Source organism: Diuraphis noxia, unplaced genomic scaffold, assembly GCF_037042655.1.
Source record: "Diuraphis noxia isolate RWA-SAM2 unplaced genomic scaffold, SU_Dnox_SAM2 contig0002, whole genome shotgun sequence".
In the NCBI taxonomy this organism is placed as follows: Eukaryota; Metazoa; Arthropoda; class Insecta; order Hemiptera; family Aphididae; genus Diuraphis; species Diuraphis noxia.
The window spans coordinates 21,400,576-21,417,363 of record NW_028301712.1 but is presented as its reverse complement, the minus strand read 5'-3'; the positions used below and the strand labels follow the sequence as shown (position 1 = coordinate 21,417,363).

The 16,788-nt window shown below is 31.3% G+C and overlaps 1 protein-coding gene across 2 annotated transcripts in view; it reads right to left on the bottom strand.

Moving 5' to 3' along the window:
• The window catches only part of LOC107165049 (uncharacterized), a 93,139-nt gene that overhangs the window by 17,042 nt on the left and 59,309 nt on the right, over positions 1-16,788 (bottom strand). For both annotated transcript variants that reach the window (XM_089219593.1, XM_089219594.1), the window contains exons 5-6: positions 4,935-5,118; positions 3,389-4,110 (exon numbers count right to left, since the gene is read on the bottom strand). In XM_089219593.1, coding sequence (XP_089075719.1) covers positions 3,389-4,110; positions 4,935-5,118 — 906 coding nt within the window. The remainder of the gene's footprint in view (positions 1-3,388; positions 4,111-4,934; positions 5,119-16,788) is intronic.

The window sequence follows — 16,788 nt, the reverse complement described above, 5'->3', positions numbered from 1 at the left end:
ATTAAATCATAACTAAATTATCGTAAGAACATTTTGGTTCACTCACAATGCGTTCTTACTCATCACTAATCGAACAGTTTCTGACTTCAAAGGTGTTCAAGTACCATATTAAAGATAACGCATATCATATATACCTAATTCGTTGGCAACGTTGCAAAAAAAAAATTGTTTTTATATTATTTAAAAAAATTAATTTAAAGCTGTTTTTTGTATAGGTATATTATTTTTACTTTTTGTTATGAACAGCGGCGGATTTAGAGGAGGGACACGAAGACACGTTACTCTCGTATTAATTTTCTATAAACTATTTTTTCATGTAACTACGAGTATCATATAAATGAAAAAATGAGTTATAGTAAGAATTATACTACCAACTATTAATTATTATAATCATTATTTGCATTCAAACTGATAAAACAGGATTTACAGCTTTAGTGTCTTATTGATACTTATTTATAATTACAGCTATTAGCTATTAATTTAAATTTAAATTATAGAATTTATATGTAATTCCTCCCAATAAAAATGATTATGAAGTTATTGTTATAATATATTGTTTTAATTGTGATCAAATGGCCTTCTTAATTATTCGAGTATTACAATAAACTATTATTCACCTATAATACCTATATAAAATAAAAAAGTCAGATAATAAAAATTCGTTTTGCTATTATTAAACATGGTAATACAATAACAAAATGTATAGATAATAATTTAAATGATAAATTGTTTGCTGTTTTGTAGAACATTTTTCTGTAATTTCAAAATATAAGTTGTTAATGTCGTTGTTTTAATAAGCATTAGAAACGTAGAACGTTACTAACTAAACAGTAGAATTAACTTTTTCTCATATAAATATTAATATTAATAACTCATGATTTTTTACTTTTATTTTAGAAGAAAATATACTTACTGCAGCTTACACATCATCATGCGTATTAAAAAGATTTTAGTGATACTTTTAGTAATTTATATTGAACCGAATGATGAACATTACATTTTATCAAATCTAATGTTATTTTAATTTAAAGTTATACAATTTTGTATAAAAATTATATCATTGTTTAATACTATTACAATATAATTATCTTAATTTACGAGCTTAGATTATTATATAGACGTGCGTTCCAGAGTAAAATTATTATAATTTATAACTATCGACAATGTTCACAATGAAAAGTTACGACACAACCCATTTTTAGATACTGGTTATTGTTATAAAGGTATAAAGTTTATATGTCATTATCATCTACCCACAGTTTGTCATAACAGAGCTGCACATCTCTTCGGAAGACCTGTCGGCTGTCAAACACCGTCGGGGGCGACGGCCAGAAAACTATAATAATATAATATGATTTCCCGCGGCCACGCCACGCTGTGACATAGCATTTCCACAGAATTAGTACATTGGTTTATTTTGATTTTCTTATTTTTACATACCTCAACACGCGTCTGGCGGTAGCGAGACGTGAATGTAAATTTATAACAACAAAGACGAAAAATAAATGACAAATTCCACACTGCAGTAAACCATGTTTTACGCAGAAAAAAATATTATTAATGTATCAGAGTTATGCTACGCGTAAATAAAATATAGATACCTAGATAACTCCAAATCTGTGTTAAGTGTCTCAAAGCAAATCATCTTTAAGTAAAAATGCTCTATTTATTCATTATTGTTATATGTAATTTAGATAAAAAAAAAACAATAATAATAATTATTAAAATATTAGAATTTGTTTGATATTATTTTTTAGTGTCATGGTATTTGTAATAAGAGGTGTTGTAGGTGTAGGTGTCGTTGATCGTGGATTTCTACTTATATAGCGTGATGCAAGTATGAAATGTTGACGGAATTTATCAGCCACCAAGTTCACTAGGATTTCTCAAAAATTATTATTATAAATATTAGGATATAGCCGGTATAGGTTTTAAATGATGTATAGTATAAAAAAAAACATTTGTATTTTAATAGTACGTCGTACCTGCATATTTTATTATTGGAAATTAAATTGACACAATGGGTCTATATTTGGAGAAAAAAATTTTGAGCCAAGTGGGACTTAAATAAAAACTAATTAGGTCAGATCTGTAATACCATCAACCCTTGCAGATCTAGTATACGTATAGTATCAATTATCATATACCATACTTGTTTGAATGATATATTGAACAACAAATATTCTAATTTTATTATTGTCGAACTGTGGTGTGTGACCACCGACAATACTAAATTGTACGTTATTTAATTACGAATTGAATAAAAAACATAATGTAATGAGCAATTATGTGTATTATTATCGAGTGTATATATAGTAACAAGTAACATAACGAGAAGATCATATTGTGACGTAATTATATTAGGTATTATATCCATGATAGTAAATAGAAAATTATATGTTTAATAATAATCAACTATAGCCTATAGGTCATACATTGTGTATTATATAGGTATATAGTATACATACAGTATAATAATCGTTCAGTATTTTTGAATTATGTACCAAATATTGAAATATATCGATTCCCAATATTACGCCACGACAGCTTAAATTATTGAAATCGGTATGTCACAACACAAATCTGTGTGATATAAATTAGTTTATGGCATTCACGTCGGAATTCGATTATAATATTATACAGTCGTTATTTATTAATATACGGTGCGTTTATAAAAAAAAATATATTTGTACACAAAAACCACTCAATAACGACTAAGCAATTTATAATATTATGTATAACTTAAAGAGATAACAGTTATATAGATACATAAAATACACCTATATAGTGAAATCTAAGTGTCTAAACAAAGAAAAAAACATTTTTTTTTTTAATAGTCATCAGTTCATCACCAATTGTGTACCTATTGACAAAACATGTGGCAAGTGATAATTATTTGTTACCGACAAAAGAATTGTGATGTTTGAGAATATAATGTACTACACAAAATTATCTAAAGATAAAGAGCCGTGAGAAATCTATGGTATATAATCCACCTGCTATTTTATTGCCTTTAATCACTATCATTAAAATATTATCATAGAAGTTTTTATTTTTTTCAACTTGAAATTTCATGAACTATAATGTTGAGTTGTATACACTAATTTCTGTACTCATCGAATAATTAAGTAAAAATGATTTCCTCATTCGAAAATAGAATTTAATAATTATCAAACTTTTTATATTAAATAAATACAAATTTGAGTATATTAATATATTAGAAAGAAAAAAGAAGCTTGGAGAACCGATATTATTAGTTTATAAAAAAATATTTTATTAATAGAAGCATGATCTTTTTAAAGGGTTTTACCTTTTGTCTATACTCGTCGACGTATTGAATTCAATAGATAATTATTGTTTAATATTAAACAATATATGCGGTACTAACCTCTTTGTTTGTTTGTCTGCTCGTTGGTGGACTGGACGGCGTTGGACTGATGTTGCTGTTGCTGCTGTTGATGGAGGTGTTGGTATGATGGTGGCTGGTGGCCGTTGAACATTGATGACGGTGGCATGGGTGGCGGTGGTGGAAGTCCGGCGGCGGCCGGCGATCGGGGCGTTTGGTGCAACGCGACCGCGGAAGTCTTGCATTCCGGTTGCAATTTCAATTGTTGTTGCTGATGCTGCGGTGGACTGCACGATTGCATCCTCAGCCTACAGGGATGGTCGACGCCTACGCCGGCCGCCGCGACGGCTGCAGCGGCGGCAGCGTGATGGTGGTTGTCGATGATGGCGGCGGCAAGATGCCGAAACCGATCCTCGGCGGCCAGCACGTTGGCGTAGTGGTGATGGTGATGGGATGACGGCGACTGCTGCTGCTGCTGTTGCTGCTGCTGCTGCTGTTGTTGTTGTTGTTGTTGTTGTTGCGACGACGGCTGTGACGGGGCACCTCCACCCATCATTGAATGCGAGTGGCCACCGTGTACTTGTTGGTGATGGCTGTGGGGATGGTGGTGCGGATGTCCGGTTGGTGGCGGCGGCATGTCCGAATACATGAGCGACTTGTTTCGCCGGCCTTCGCGCCGGTTACCCGCTATCGCCATATTCAGCTCGTCCAACGTACTGAATTGGTTCATTCGAGACTCATATGCGTATAAGTATTTGACGTATCTGTACATTTTTTTTATATATATTATTTCCACGTCAATACATAATAATAGGGATATGAACCACTAAACTATAAACGTGGACAATGTTAGCTGCGGCAATTATTATCATCTGCGAACACTATTGTTGATGTCGGAGAATATTTAGACGGAATAATTCTAAAAATGCTTTTCCCGAACATTTTATTCTCGTGTTTATAAATTCACAAATCAAAAATGAATCTGCCTGGCAGGTGTTTGCAGTAAATGTAAGTGCGTAAAATAATGATGAATTTATGTATATAATGAGACTATACAAGGGACTGAGGAGTTCGGACAATTTTTTATAAGCAAGTTTAATTATAATACGCAGCTTAAATTGTCTATATGGTGGTCAATATTGATTTGACTTTCAAATGTTATTGCTGTATATATGCTCTATCTTCAGATAAAAATTGAAGAAAATTTCAGTAATAAATATAATAAATCTAAAATTAAATACATAGGTATAATATAAATATAAGTATAAGTATATATTATATAATATATACACTTGTATCTTATTAACTATATCATTATATTTTATGCATATTTTCAGTAACACTTAAAATAATATTAAGCCTATTAAAAATATAATTATTGTATTACTTGACTTAAAAATGTTTAGAAAGTAACGAAAGTTCAATATATATTACTATTCGTATATATAGCGTTTATATTTCACCTACTTAAATATATTTATATGTTGTCTTGAACGTATTTAATATGGATTATTTTGTTCGCGATTAAATGTGGTAATGATTTTAAATGCTTAAATTATATTACATAGTAGTATAGGTATGTACTTACTGTGTGCGTAATGTGAATGCAGCACTCGTTATAGAAGGAGGTAGTCCTAGGCCTCTGATGATCTCCTGCCACAATTTCTTGGTGATGACCGCGACAATGCCTCCTCTTTGGACGACCAACTTATACAGAGTGTACAAATCCAAAACGCGTTTTGCCATGATGGGTAGACGACTAATTGGAGTTCCTATACAAAATTTATATAATAAAAGTAAACCGTAATATATTTATAATTTATAAATAATACAGACAAAACGATAACCATAATAACTTCGGCAATATTGTTTTTAAACTAATTTAACACGATCTATAAAAAAAATGTTAAACACAATATAATTTTTTCAAATTATATGTTATTGTATTGCACGACAGTAAAACGTAAACGTAAATTGTAATATATTATGTACGTAGATAGGTATAACATGCTAAATAATAATTATACTATTTGGTTATGAGTAGGGCTCGGATTTAAATGCCCTAAAAATATCAAAAAAATGACGTTTTAAAAAATGCATTATTTATTAAACGCACACCACCGATATAATATTATTGCTCGATAAGAAAATAATCCGATAAAATTTTAGTTGTGTGCAATAATATTGGCTAATTGGATGGTGTGACATAAAGGCTGTAAAAACCGGAAAACCTGATGTTAAATTAGTTCAAATAGTTCAAAATGAAAATAATTTTTATTACGTAGTACTATATTACTATGTAGTACTTATATTTCAATGAGGTCAATTTTTTTAGTCATAATACGACAAAAAAGTCAAAAATGTACTAAAAAATTAAAAAATGCATTAAAACCGTCAAAAAATGCACTAAAAATGTTGAAATCCGCTAAAAATGCAAAAAAATGCCCCTACAAATTATTGTGGTTAGATCGCGAAGTACTTGAAACATATTTGTAGCTTGGAAAGCATCGCGTAAGATATCCCAAAAAAAATATGCAAATGCATTGAAATCCGAGCCCTAGTTATGAGTGTTGTGACTTTATGAGTTGTAGACATGTTGTATCATGCTTTAGGTAACTAGCAAATGGTATAATATAATTAAAAAAACCCCATCAACCACATTCTCGCTGAATGCCAAATATATCACAACATAAAAACATGTAAAAGCCTGCCCGAATCAGTACCTAGCCAAAATTCTCAAAAATCATTCCCAAGCCATAACTAACATCATCCAGCAGTTTATCACAGTCTATCAATATTTAAACCAAAATTTAAAGTCAATGTTTTGAATAAGTACACAATATTATATATATCGTAATCAATTAAATTATTTGTAAACCCAATGACCTATATTGCCAAAGTTCTGTTATCAACAATAATTAAAAAAAAATATCATTAAAATTGGCCCCGTCATTTGCATTTAAGTCACGGATAACCTAACCTGCCATTGAAAGAGTAAATCAAATTTTTCGAACTAGGATTATATTATAATTTATAATATAAGTTGACATTACCAAATACCTAAACTTTGCGCATCATCATAAACGCAATAATATGAAAAAAATGATCTAAAGAAGCCGTTACGATGGCGCCACGTTCAGTCGTTTTATCGTATAAATCCAACCTATCGATCGTTGTCGAAACGAATAAATGAATATATAACAAAGCATTTCTGTATGAATATAATTTCTTTATCTTTTTAAAAAAAAAACGTACTCGACTACAATAAACGAGTTTCACTCGTAGCTATAGTTGTTCCCATTCGTTCAAAGAAAAAATAATAACTTTCTGATTAAAAAACGTAACTTCAAACCCATCATATTATACTATATACAATATATAGGTAGGTGCGCGCGCGCGTATTAAATAATAAATTAATTTAATTTAATATACGAGTATAATGTAAAGTCTATACAATATGGCGTCGAATGTGCAGCCCAATAATAATGTAACGAAGTAAAGAATACGTCCTACTGCCACGGCGCACACACACATAATAATATAATATAATGATGCATTTTATTACGTATAGGTATATACTGTTCGATGTATAATACTCGTACCTATAAGTTATACGAAAAATAAAAAATAAAAATAAATACAGAAATCGTGCGGAGGATCTGAAATGGCGAAGTGAAGTCCCCTCGGGCCGTTTCCAGTCAGCCGCGTGGTTCTTTTTACGACTTATAATTACGGGCTACATTTATTATTATGTATAGTTTACCTACGCGATGTGCGTACGGTAGGAATATTGTAATAAAAAATTTGACTCGTTTCATTATATAATTTATATTATTCGTTTGCTCGTGATTCCGCCCTCTATAAGCCACACCGTACCTAACAGAGTATATACAGTCTATGTTCATGCTATAGTTTACATTATTATGTACCTGGTTAGTATACACGAATGCACGCAAAATCGTCCAAATCGCGAAAAATCCAGTAGACCACCGTAAAATAAAAAAAAAAGCATAAAATAACTAAATATCTTTACATCTAAAGGCGAACGATAAAAAAAGAAATATATGTAATGAATATTATAAAGATAAAGAATTGCCGCAGTCGTATAAAAAAAAAAACCTTTTTATAAATACACATATTGTTATTATTATTATTATTGTTGTGTCGTACATGAATACGATAGGTTAATATCTAACTTTTACGAAACGATGTTTTTCCTACCCAACTCAGTATTCTGACAAAAACTCACGACCTTGATGTAGTAATTATAAAAAAACTATATTAATTGATTACGTATGTTTAACGTCGTATATTATATTTATATGCATAATATACTTTTAAGCGTGGCAGCACTGCAATCGCGATGTACTAAATATAAATATAATACATACATGATATATGCTGTAACGTATAAATAGTACCTAAAATTAGATAAGTTGATTAATGTAAGATAATTACATTACACATGTATAATTATTTAGTGCAAGTGCAAAACACGAAAGCGAATGTCAATCAAATTTTTAACTACCGTGAAATACGCTTTATATAATAATATAATATAACATTTTTTATATATTATATATATATATTATATGGTAGCTAAGTGTATTATATACATATTTATTATCATTTTAATTATTTTACCAACGAGTCGTACGGTACTAAAATAAAATATAAAATGACCTGCAAACATCATACCGAACGCCGAGTGAAATCAAATTAATTATTTCGATTGGACGACTAAAACCACTTTCCGACCCGGCAGCCCTCAAAAAAACATATTCGGGGATGTCGATAACCGTCGCTGCAGTTAATCAGTCGAAGCGAGATCGATGTACGCAACGCCTAAAAAAGAAAACGACGCAATTTTCTCCTGACAATGAGTGTGATGCGCAAGACGTGACAAGCAAACGAGAGACGATTCGGTCACGCGATGACGATCGAAACGTATATTTTATACCAAAAAATAAAAATAAATAAACAAATAAATAAAAATTGCTATTGCAATACTACCTGGTAGGTATATAATAATAAAATATGGTCTATATTATTATTTTATAAATATGTGTTCCGTTCCGTAGGAAAAGGCGTTTACGACGAAGGCTCGTCCGTATAATATTATTATTATATGTAGGTATATATGGCACTATAGTGACACACACACACACACACACGACTTCTGGGAACCGTAGCGTCATATTATAATAATAATATTATAACCGCGTTGTCGGTGTGTGTGTGTGTATGTATACAATATACATATAATAATATTGTATTTACGTACGTAAATAATACTGGCCGGTGTTATTATAAAAAATCGTACGTGATTGTTTCGAATGCCGGGCTCGGAGGGCTAGGCCGGGTCATTAAGCCAAGTATTGTTGTTTGTCGCGCACGCCACCGCCGCCGCCGTCTCCGCTGACCGCCACGGCGATAACATACGTACCTATAATATTATGCCTCCAAACCGACATCCTCAGACCCCCCGTATGCACCCCCACCCGTACTCGGCCGCGAACTATTATCGGGGAGGCGCGAGTCGTTTTTCAGCCCGTTTGAATTCATTATTATTAATACCACACACACACATACACACACACACATTATACAATGAAAACAACACAACGCTGCACCGGTCTCACTTAGGACGTCACATCATCATCATCATCCGACTTGCATAAAAACACACACGCGCGCACACGGTGCGTCGGTATACACGACGAGGTACACTACACCTTCACGCGACCACAATATAAAAATACCTGTACACACATCGTACCTATAAATATATATATACAATAATATAATATTACCGTGTGTATAATACACGCCGCGAGTGTGTGCGTTTCCTGCAGTCTATCAATATTTACAATTGTTGGAGGTGGCTCTTTGATGTACCATCACCGCCCTTATACCGCAGTGTTGGTATTACGATCGTATAATATACGATATATATATGTGATATAATAATAATAATATTATAATATGTACGTGTAAATATAGCCGCGTGTGTGGCGTGATTGATCTCGTACGCGGCGCATTTGTACAGTGAAGTGAGGTCCGCGGGTGGCCGGACGGGCGGGCAGAGTTTCCCGCGTGAAATCATATAATAAGTAAGTACCTATGTATGCCGTAGTGTGATTGTTATTACACCCGTTCGGTTTACGGGATGAAACCCGTGGTTAGGTTAAGTATGGCCATTATTCTACATATTAAAAAAAGTGACAATTTCTAAAAAGAAATAAATGTTAAGAACAAACAATACATATTGCCATATTACACATCACAAAAACATTATTATAAAACGCTCAAATTTAATATTAACATTTAGTAAGACTACATTTAAATAGTTATCTACTTTTTATAGAGCGTCATATTATCATAACAAATAATATGTACCTAATTATAACAGATGTTATAATAATTATGAACATATTATTATTTGATAGTGATAAAAATAAGGACCTGGTATATACCAACGCGTGTTCTGAGGTCAAGCGTTGATCGCCGTTGATAGTTCCCGGATGGGTGATCATCCCAGTTTTAGTAAGGAATCCTCACCCCACATCGCCCATTTATGAGCACAATAACATAATTAAAAATTCGAACATGATCACAAAATGTGTATTTTAGTATTCCCTAGCTCCTCGAAAAAATCCCAATGCAATCCAAGGTCACTGAACAGAAATATTTTGTGTTACCATTTGAGTGAAACACACTGTACATATATGTATTCCTCAGCCCCTTAAAAATTCCCTAGTTGGCTATAATATGCTTAAGATCGATAAAAAGAACAAAAAATCTTAAGACACATGACAGACGTGACACATGTCAAGTGGTAAGTACGTTTTCATGAATCGAACATGATGTGAGATGCAAATCTTGTTTTATAGGCCTAGTATAGGACCATATAGAATCCATATGCGAATAATTTTTCACCACAGAAGGCAGTCGCATGGTGGAATAATAGTCCTTATTATGATTTTATGTGGAACCTTCTTCGCGGTAATATCGGTTCGTATCTGTGTATATGATCTGTTATAATGCGTAGTGAAAAGAAACTTGCAACATTATCCCCATCATGTAATTCTGTAATAGACTATAAACTTTGAATAATTTTACTATTCATATAATGATATACCGGGACGTATGTCTTAAGCTCGACTCTCGTATGGTTTAAACCTGGAACCGGGTTCACACAAATATACACGTGCAGATTAAAATCGTTTATCTACAACGGTCAATAATATTATATATAGGACTGCGTAAAGTATACGATATACAATAAAGATTCGATTAAAATGCATGAGCACAATCGATCGTTATTGGTTAGTGAGCACGTATCGCATAATCTAAAATGCATGTACCTAAACATAATAATACATCGGGTCATATGAAATATAATAATTTCATATTAACGACTGGAACGAGTTATAGCAGACGGCTGTGTGTATTATACTCGGCTAGACTACGTGTCTACACAACAATCGAGACGTCATTAAAACAAAATCATACGTTATTTATCAAAAGGAATGTTAATGGGTTGCGGAAATTTTATATACCAGCTGAGTCGCTTTTTTCTTCCCTTTTCTCATATACCATATTATACGCCTGCAACCTCCGCTTCACACTGCAAACTCGTTACATATTAATATATATTCTTATTTTCCAGGATAATTAAAAACCCATGGATACGCGAATATGACGTGGGCCGGAAACAACAGAGCCCCTTTGGCTAATGAGGGTATCAAAACATGTTCCCGGTTTGTATATATATATATAATATATATACATTAGATATTAAACACACGTACATAATATTATAATATTGTGCACTGCAGTGGTGCGCGTCATGTGTGTATACAGAGCGCTCTTGGAGAGGTTAGGACTTATTCGTATTTGAAACATCGCGACGATTTCGGTGCCACCTAAATCAATTCAATCCCGAGTTAGCGCTTTGTCTTCAAACAGCGCCGTTTAAACATTTTGTTTCCCTTTACCATTAAACATCCTCTGCAAGGGTTTAATGGATTTCACACCTTTACGAATTATTACAAGTGCGTGAGTACATCGTACTATATCTAACACTATTATAATATTATAATCCGATCAGCTTAAAAAAAACCACAGACTACGCCATCGGAAATCTCATAAAAGCAATACACACAATGATTGTGTTCTATTATAGATACCTATCCTGTTGGCATATTCCATATAAATAATATATATTATTATTATATTGGATTCTATAGTTCTTTACTTTGGAGATAAAAATGGACGATATTATACAGGAATTGATTTATGAAAGAAATAAAAGTCTCAAGAGAGTCTGACGTATCGAAAAATTCAAAATATCAGGTTTCAAAACGGACTTTTATAGGACAGACGTAATTACTCGAATTAATGAACTAATTGAGATATCGCAGATGCGTTTTACATAATATTATAAAATGCATGTGGCGTTGCAGTCTATAGAATACCTATACCTACCAGAGTAATTTATATACCATTATATTATTTTTCATTTTGTGAATTCTCTAAAGAAGCAAATTACACTATGAAATCGCTCTGTATATAATTCACCACCAAAAAGGCACACACATGTCCGTGATTTTATATCGCCCGTTTCTAGACAGAAGTTAATTATACATATATAATAATATATGGAAGGAGGGTTCCCGAATATGTTTATTAATATATATATATATATATATATATATCGGTCTGCTGTCTGGGTGCGTATTTTGCACTTCAATATTATTATACAAACGCGCATGCACGCACGCCACACAACAGTTTCACCGGGTGCACAGTATATAATATGTATAATGTATATATAAAAATGTCCCAAAAATCTGTCGGCCATGTGTTTTTGCCGGAGCAGCAACAGTGGTGCGTGTCATATGATACCGCGCGCCGCATCGGATTTTTATAATAATAATAATAATAATAATAACATATTATTTGCCCTCAGGGGTAGTCGTAAAATTCGACCGACTATACCTAAATATATATATAAAGTATGCCTTACGATACACGCATTATATGTATATCCCACTATATGCCGCCCTATATATTATTAAACATGCGTCGGCATCGTCGTCATTTTTTGTTTTTTTTCTGCAGTTTATTATATATAAGTTCAATATTATATAATACGGCAGTGTAAATATATAAATATAATATACCTACGTATAAAATATGCGCATACTCGCTTGCTACTATGTTTTAGATCGTTATTGTATAGTGATGGTGGTGACCACCGAATGTGTATAGGTATAGTGTATACAGACGGGAAGCGTGAGAATTCTAAAATATAATAACGAGTCTGAAGCAGATTCATTATTATATGTATTTCAGACATTAAAAACACCAAACGAATCAATGTATAATGTAAGTATCTATATTATATAGTTACACTATATTGCAGGGTTCACAAAAGTATTTTCTAGTTTTCTTTATTGACCTCATTAAAAAAATAGGTACATATATGTCACATCTCACATAATATGTTAGTTCCTACGAATCGTAAATTACCTTTAACATTTGTTTATTATCTATGTATTTGAGTTATTCAATTACAATATACATTAATAAAATAATTACTATAATTTTTGTTTTTGATGAAACATGCAATATTGCAAAATAAGGACCGGAATCCTCTCAAGTTCTAACTGTCACATGAACTCATATATACCGTTATAGTCTCCTAAAAACAGGGTACAATATTTATCATCCATTACACTGTAAATAACTTTCAATATTCTATTTACACTAGACCAATCGATTATAAATTCCTACGAATTAAACCTTTTTCAACTCATGTATTTTGTGCATGCGCAACCAAACTTAATTATTTTTTAATGGCAACCCCTATTTTAAGCATATAATTTTTCGATTTATCGATTTTTTTTCAAGACATTTTGACGAATCAACTTCTGTTAATACTTAAAATTGGCTAAATTAGAGGTATATATGTAATAAAAATCTATTTATGATTGATTAGTCTAGTTCAATGTTTCTCAACTTGGGGATCGCCTACTTATTAAATTGAATTCAAATTCACAGTAAAAAAACTGAAAAACACTGCGGTCTAGTTTAATGTCCCACAAACAGAATTGAAAGATATTTACAGATAATGAGTGATAAAGTGTACCCTTTTTCAGGGAGGTATACCCATTTTTGTATTTCACCTATAAAATATAAACTAAAATTTTAGATAGATCTATTTAATGCCTGGATTATAATCTCATTTTAGTTTCATATATATAGTGTCACAAAATATATATTTACTAAATACCTACTATACAAGCAATGATGCTCATAGGTATATTCTCGTATTTTCTATATTATCCGTTCAAGTGCGTTACAATCGTTAATCGTTTCCACTGTGTGGTTCAGCATTAATAATATTATTCTACTTTATATTATATTATAATATAAAGTACGAGTGTTTCGGTTACCACGCAGTTAAACGATATTTTAATAGCTCGTCGTTGAACGGACTAGTTTTTAGTATTTTTTATCGTCCGCTATTAAATGTACAACACATAATAACAATATTACGAGTAAAATAATAATATACAATAATATCTCTGCTTCTATTATTATCATTATTATTATTATTATTATTATTATTATCATCAATAATATAACTATAAGCAACGATGTTATATTATAGTTTTAGATTATTGGAGAGGTGTCGTTTAAGTCTCTGTGGCTACGCGGGTATACATATATATCTATACTGTCTGAGGGCCCGAGTGCATCATGCTCGAGGCCATAAAAATATGATTACCAGAGCACCTATGTCCTTTACATATAGCAAATATTATACAGCAATATATAATATTATATCCATATAATAATCTACCATGTATATAACAATATTATATACCTAATAGTCAAGCCATCCAGCCAGCTACGATCCAGTATATCCGTATAGTGTTGTTAATTCGAATCGTCGTAAACGACAGCACATATAATACGTATATATATATATATATATATATATATATATATATATATATATATAGTGGAAGTTTGATGGATTTTATGCTCAGTGGAATTATAATAACCTATTCAATAATTATGTATTTTCGTTGTTATTATTATTTTTATTATTTTTACGTGCAGCGTCTCTGGCGGATTTTTTTACGACGGTCCACTGACACTAGCAAGCATCGCACTCGTATATAATATTGTTATATTATGCAATGGCTTACCGATGGACAATACTCACAATATTGTCGTTCAGACAGGACACACAATATACCGCACTGCAATTATGTGTACAAAGTACCTAAAGGCTAGCATATAACCGAATTATAAGAACTATACTAATAAAACCTCTGGAGATCCGTGAAAACTTTTCATCATCATAATATAGACATAAAGTTATTAGGTGGTTTTTTGATTGATTCAACTTTCTTTTAACGATTTGCAGATAATATATGCTGCTTTGAAACGCTTTTGACTTACGGTGCTTGTGATTTATAGTTAGAAAAATACTGCATGATACTAATATTTATTTAAATTAAAATATCAGGTACTATAACATTGATCTAATATCTTATACCATACCATCATATTAGTAATAATTACTATACCGGTGGATCTGCATGATTTCGTACCTTACATAATATTACAATAATTGTTTTCCATTTATTTATTTATTTATTTTTTTATCCTATGAACAACATGAGTATTTTGTTCAACACGGAGAAGTGATAAGTCAGAGGTCTATATTATAATATGCACATTGAGACTATTATTATGGACATAATTATATTTTCATAAGTAAGTAATATTAGCTGCTGTATGTTTTAAACTTGGACTTTTATCTAATGTATATATTTTTGTTCCACTCAGGTTTTAAAATATTGGCGTTAAAAGTATATATTCGGAAACTCAACGATGATGTAGCGTGTAAAATTGATACAAGTATATAAAAGCCACTTCGTGTATAAACCCATCAGTCCTGTATAATTCAAGTATATTATCGTGTATCTGGCTATTTAATATATTATAGTAGATATTAAACCTACATATATGTATATATGATTTATATTTCATGATTTTTATAATGGAGATTTAGAAAAAATATACATTTCACGGTTAAACGTAAACAATGTGCAGGTTGGCAAATGAAACGAAAAACAAAATATAAAAAATTACACTATAAAATGTTCAGTATATATAATATGTAGTTAACCTCAAAATAAAAAATACTTATAGGTTAATTCTGGCACTTACAAAAATATATAAATATACCTATAAATATATATAAACATTAAAATATTAAAAAATGTACCTACCTATTATAACTTCGTACCTATAATATGTAGTTTTGGCTCAGTTTTTATAATAATTATAATATTATTTATTTATTGAAACGGTCACATTTGTGATCTGCTTGAGTTATAATTTTTATAAAAAAAATTTGACAGAAAATTTGAAGGCCATGTTTTTCTAGAAGTAGGTACCTACCTAAAAGTTAAATTACTTATTAGTTATTCTTCTATACAGGTACAACTGACTGCTAGATATTATGGCAATAAAATATTAACTTGATAATAAGATAATAACAATAATGACAACACCGTAGGTTGTAGGTAGTTAATTTCGAAGAAAATGTTGTTTCCCCTGTATAATATTATACATATTATCTATACGTATCTATAAACTTAGAATATAATACTTAGCCGGTATACGGCCAAACCGCGTCTGAGCAAATGGCGTGATAAGTGCTGCGTGTGCGTTCGCGCAACGATGTATAAGAACAGTAAAAATAATAAAAATCGCACGTGCAAAATAAAACCTAAATATTCACAGTCGACAACAAAATGGCGGCTATTTTCGTTATTTATATACGTCACGTGCAACTGCCAGCCGAGATTACGATTGCCTCTACAAAATATAATATAACGAGATAAACGGTGGTGACCTATGCAGTGCGTGTATGCACATTGTTCGCGACATTCGTCACGTTCGTATAATTTATTAATATTTTTAAAGCATTACGTTATAAAACAAAATTTAATTGCGAAATATAACTAGTAACCACCGAAATCGAAATCCTTGCACGTTATAGTGCATAATAAGTAATAACCTATAATACCGACTACGTACTTTACGTTATTAAGTTTAGCGACCAATAAGATGTATTCGAAAGAATTTTTGTGCGCTTAAAAGTCTAGCACATTTCTTAAAATAATACAATTTTTTTTATAGGTCATTTAAAGATTCAACAATCAGGTGAATGTTTAATTAAAGTATTATTTAAATCGTATATAACTTATATGTTATATTAGTATATTACATACCACATTATTATGTGTAACATCGCAATAAATACTAAAAATACGATGGAAAGACACGACCCTATGAATACAATATAGTCATATGATGATATTCCAATAGCTAGGCTATAAGCGATTGAT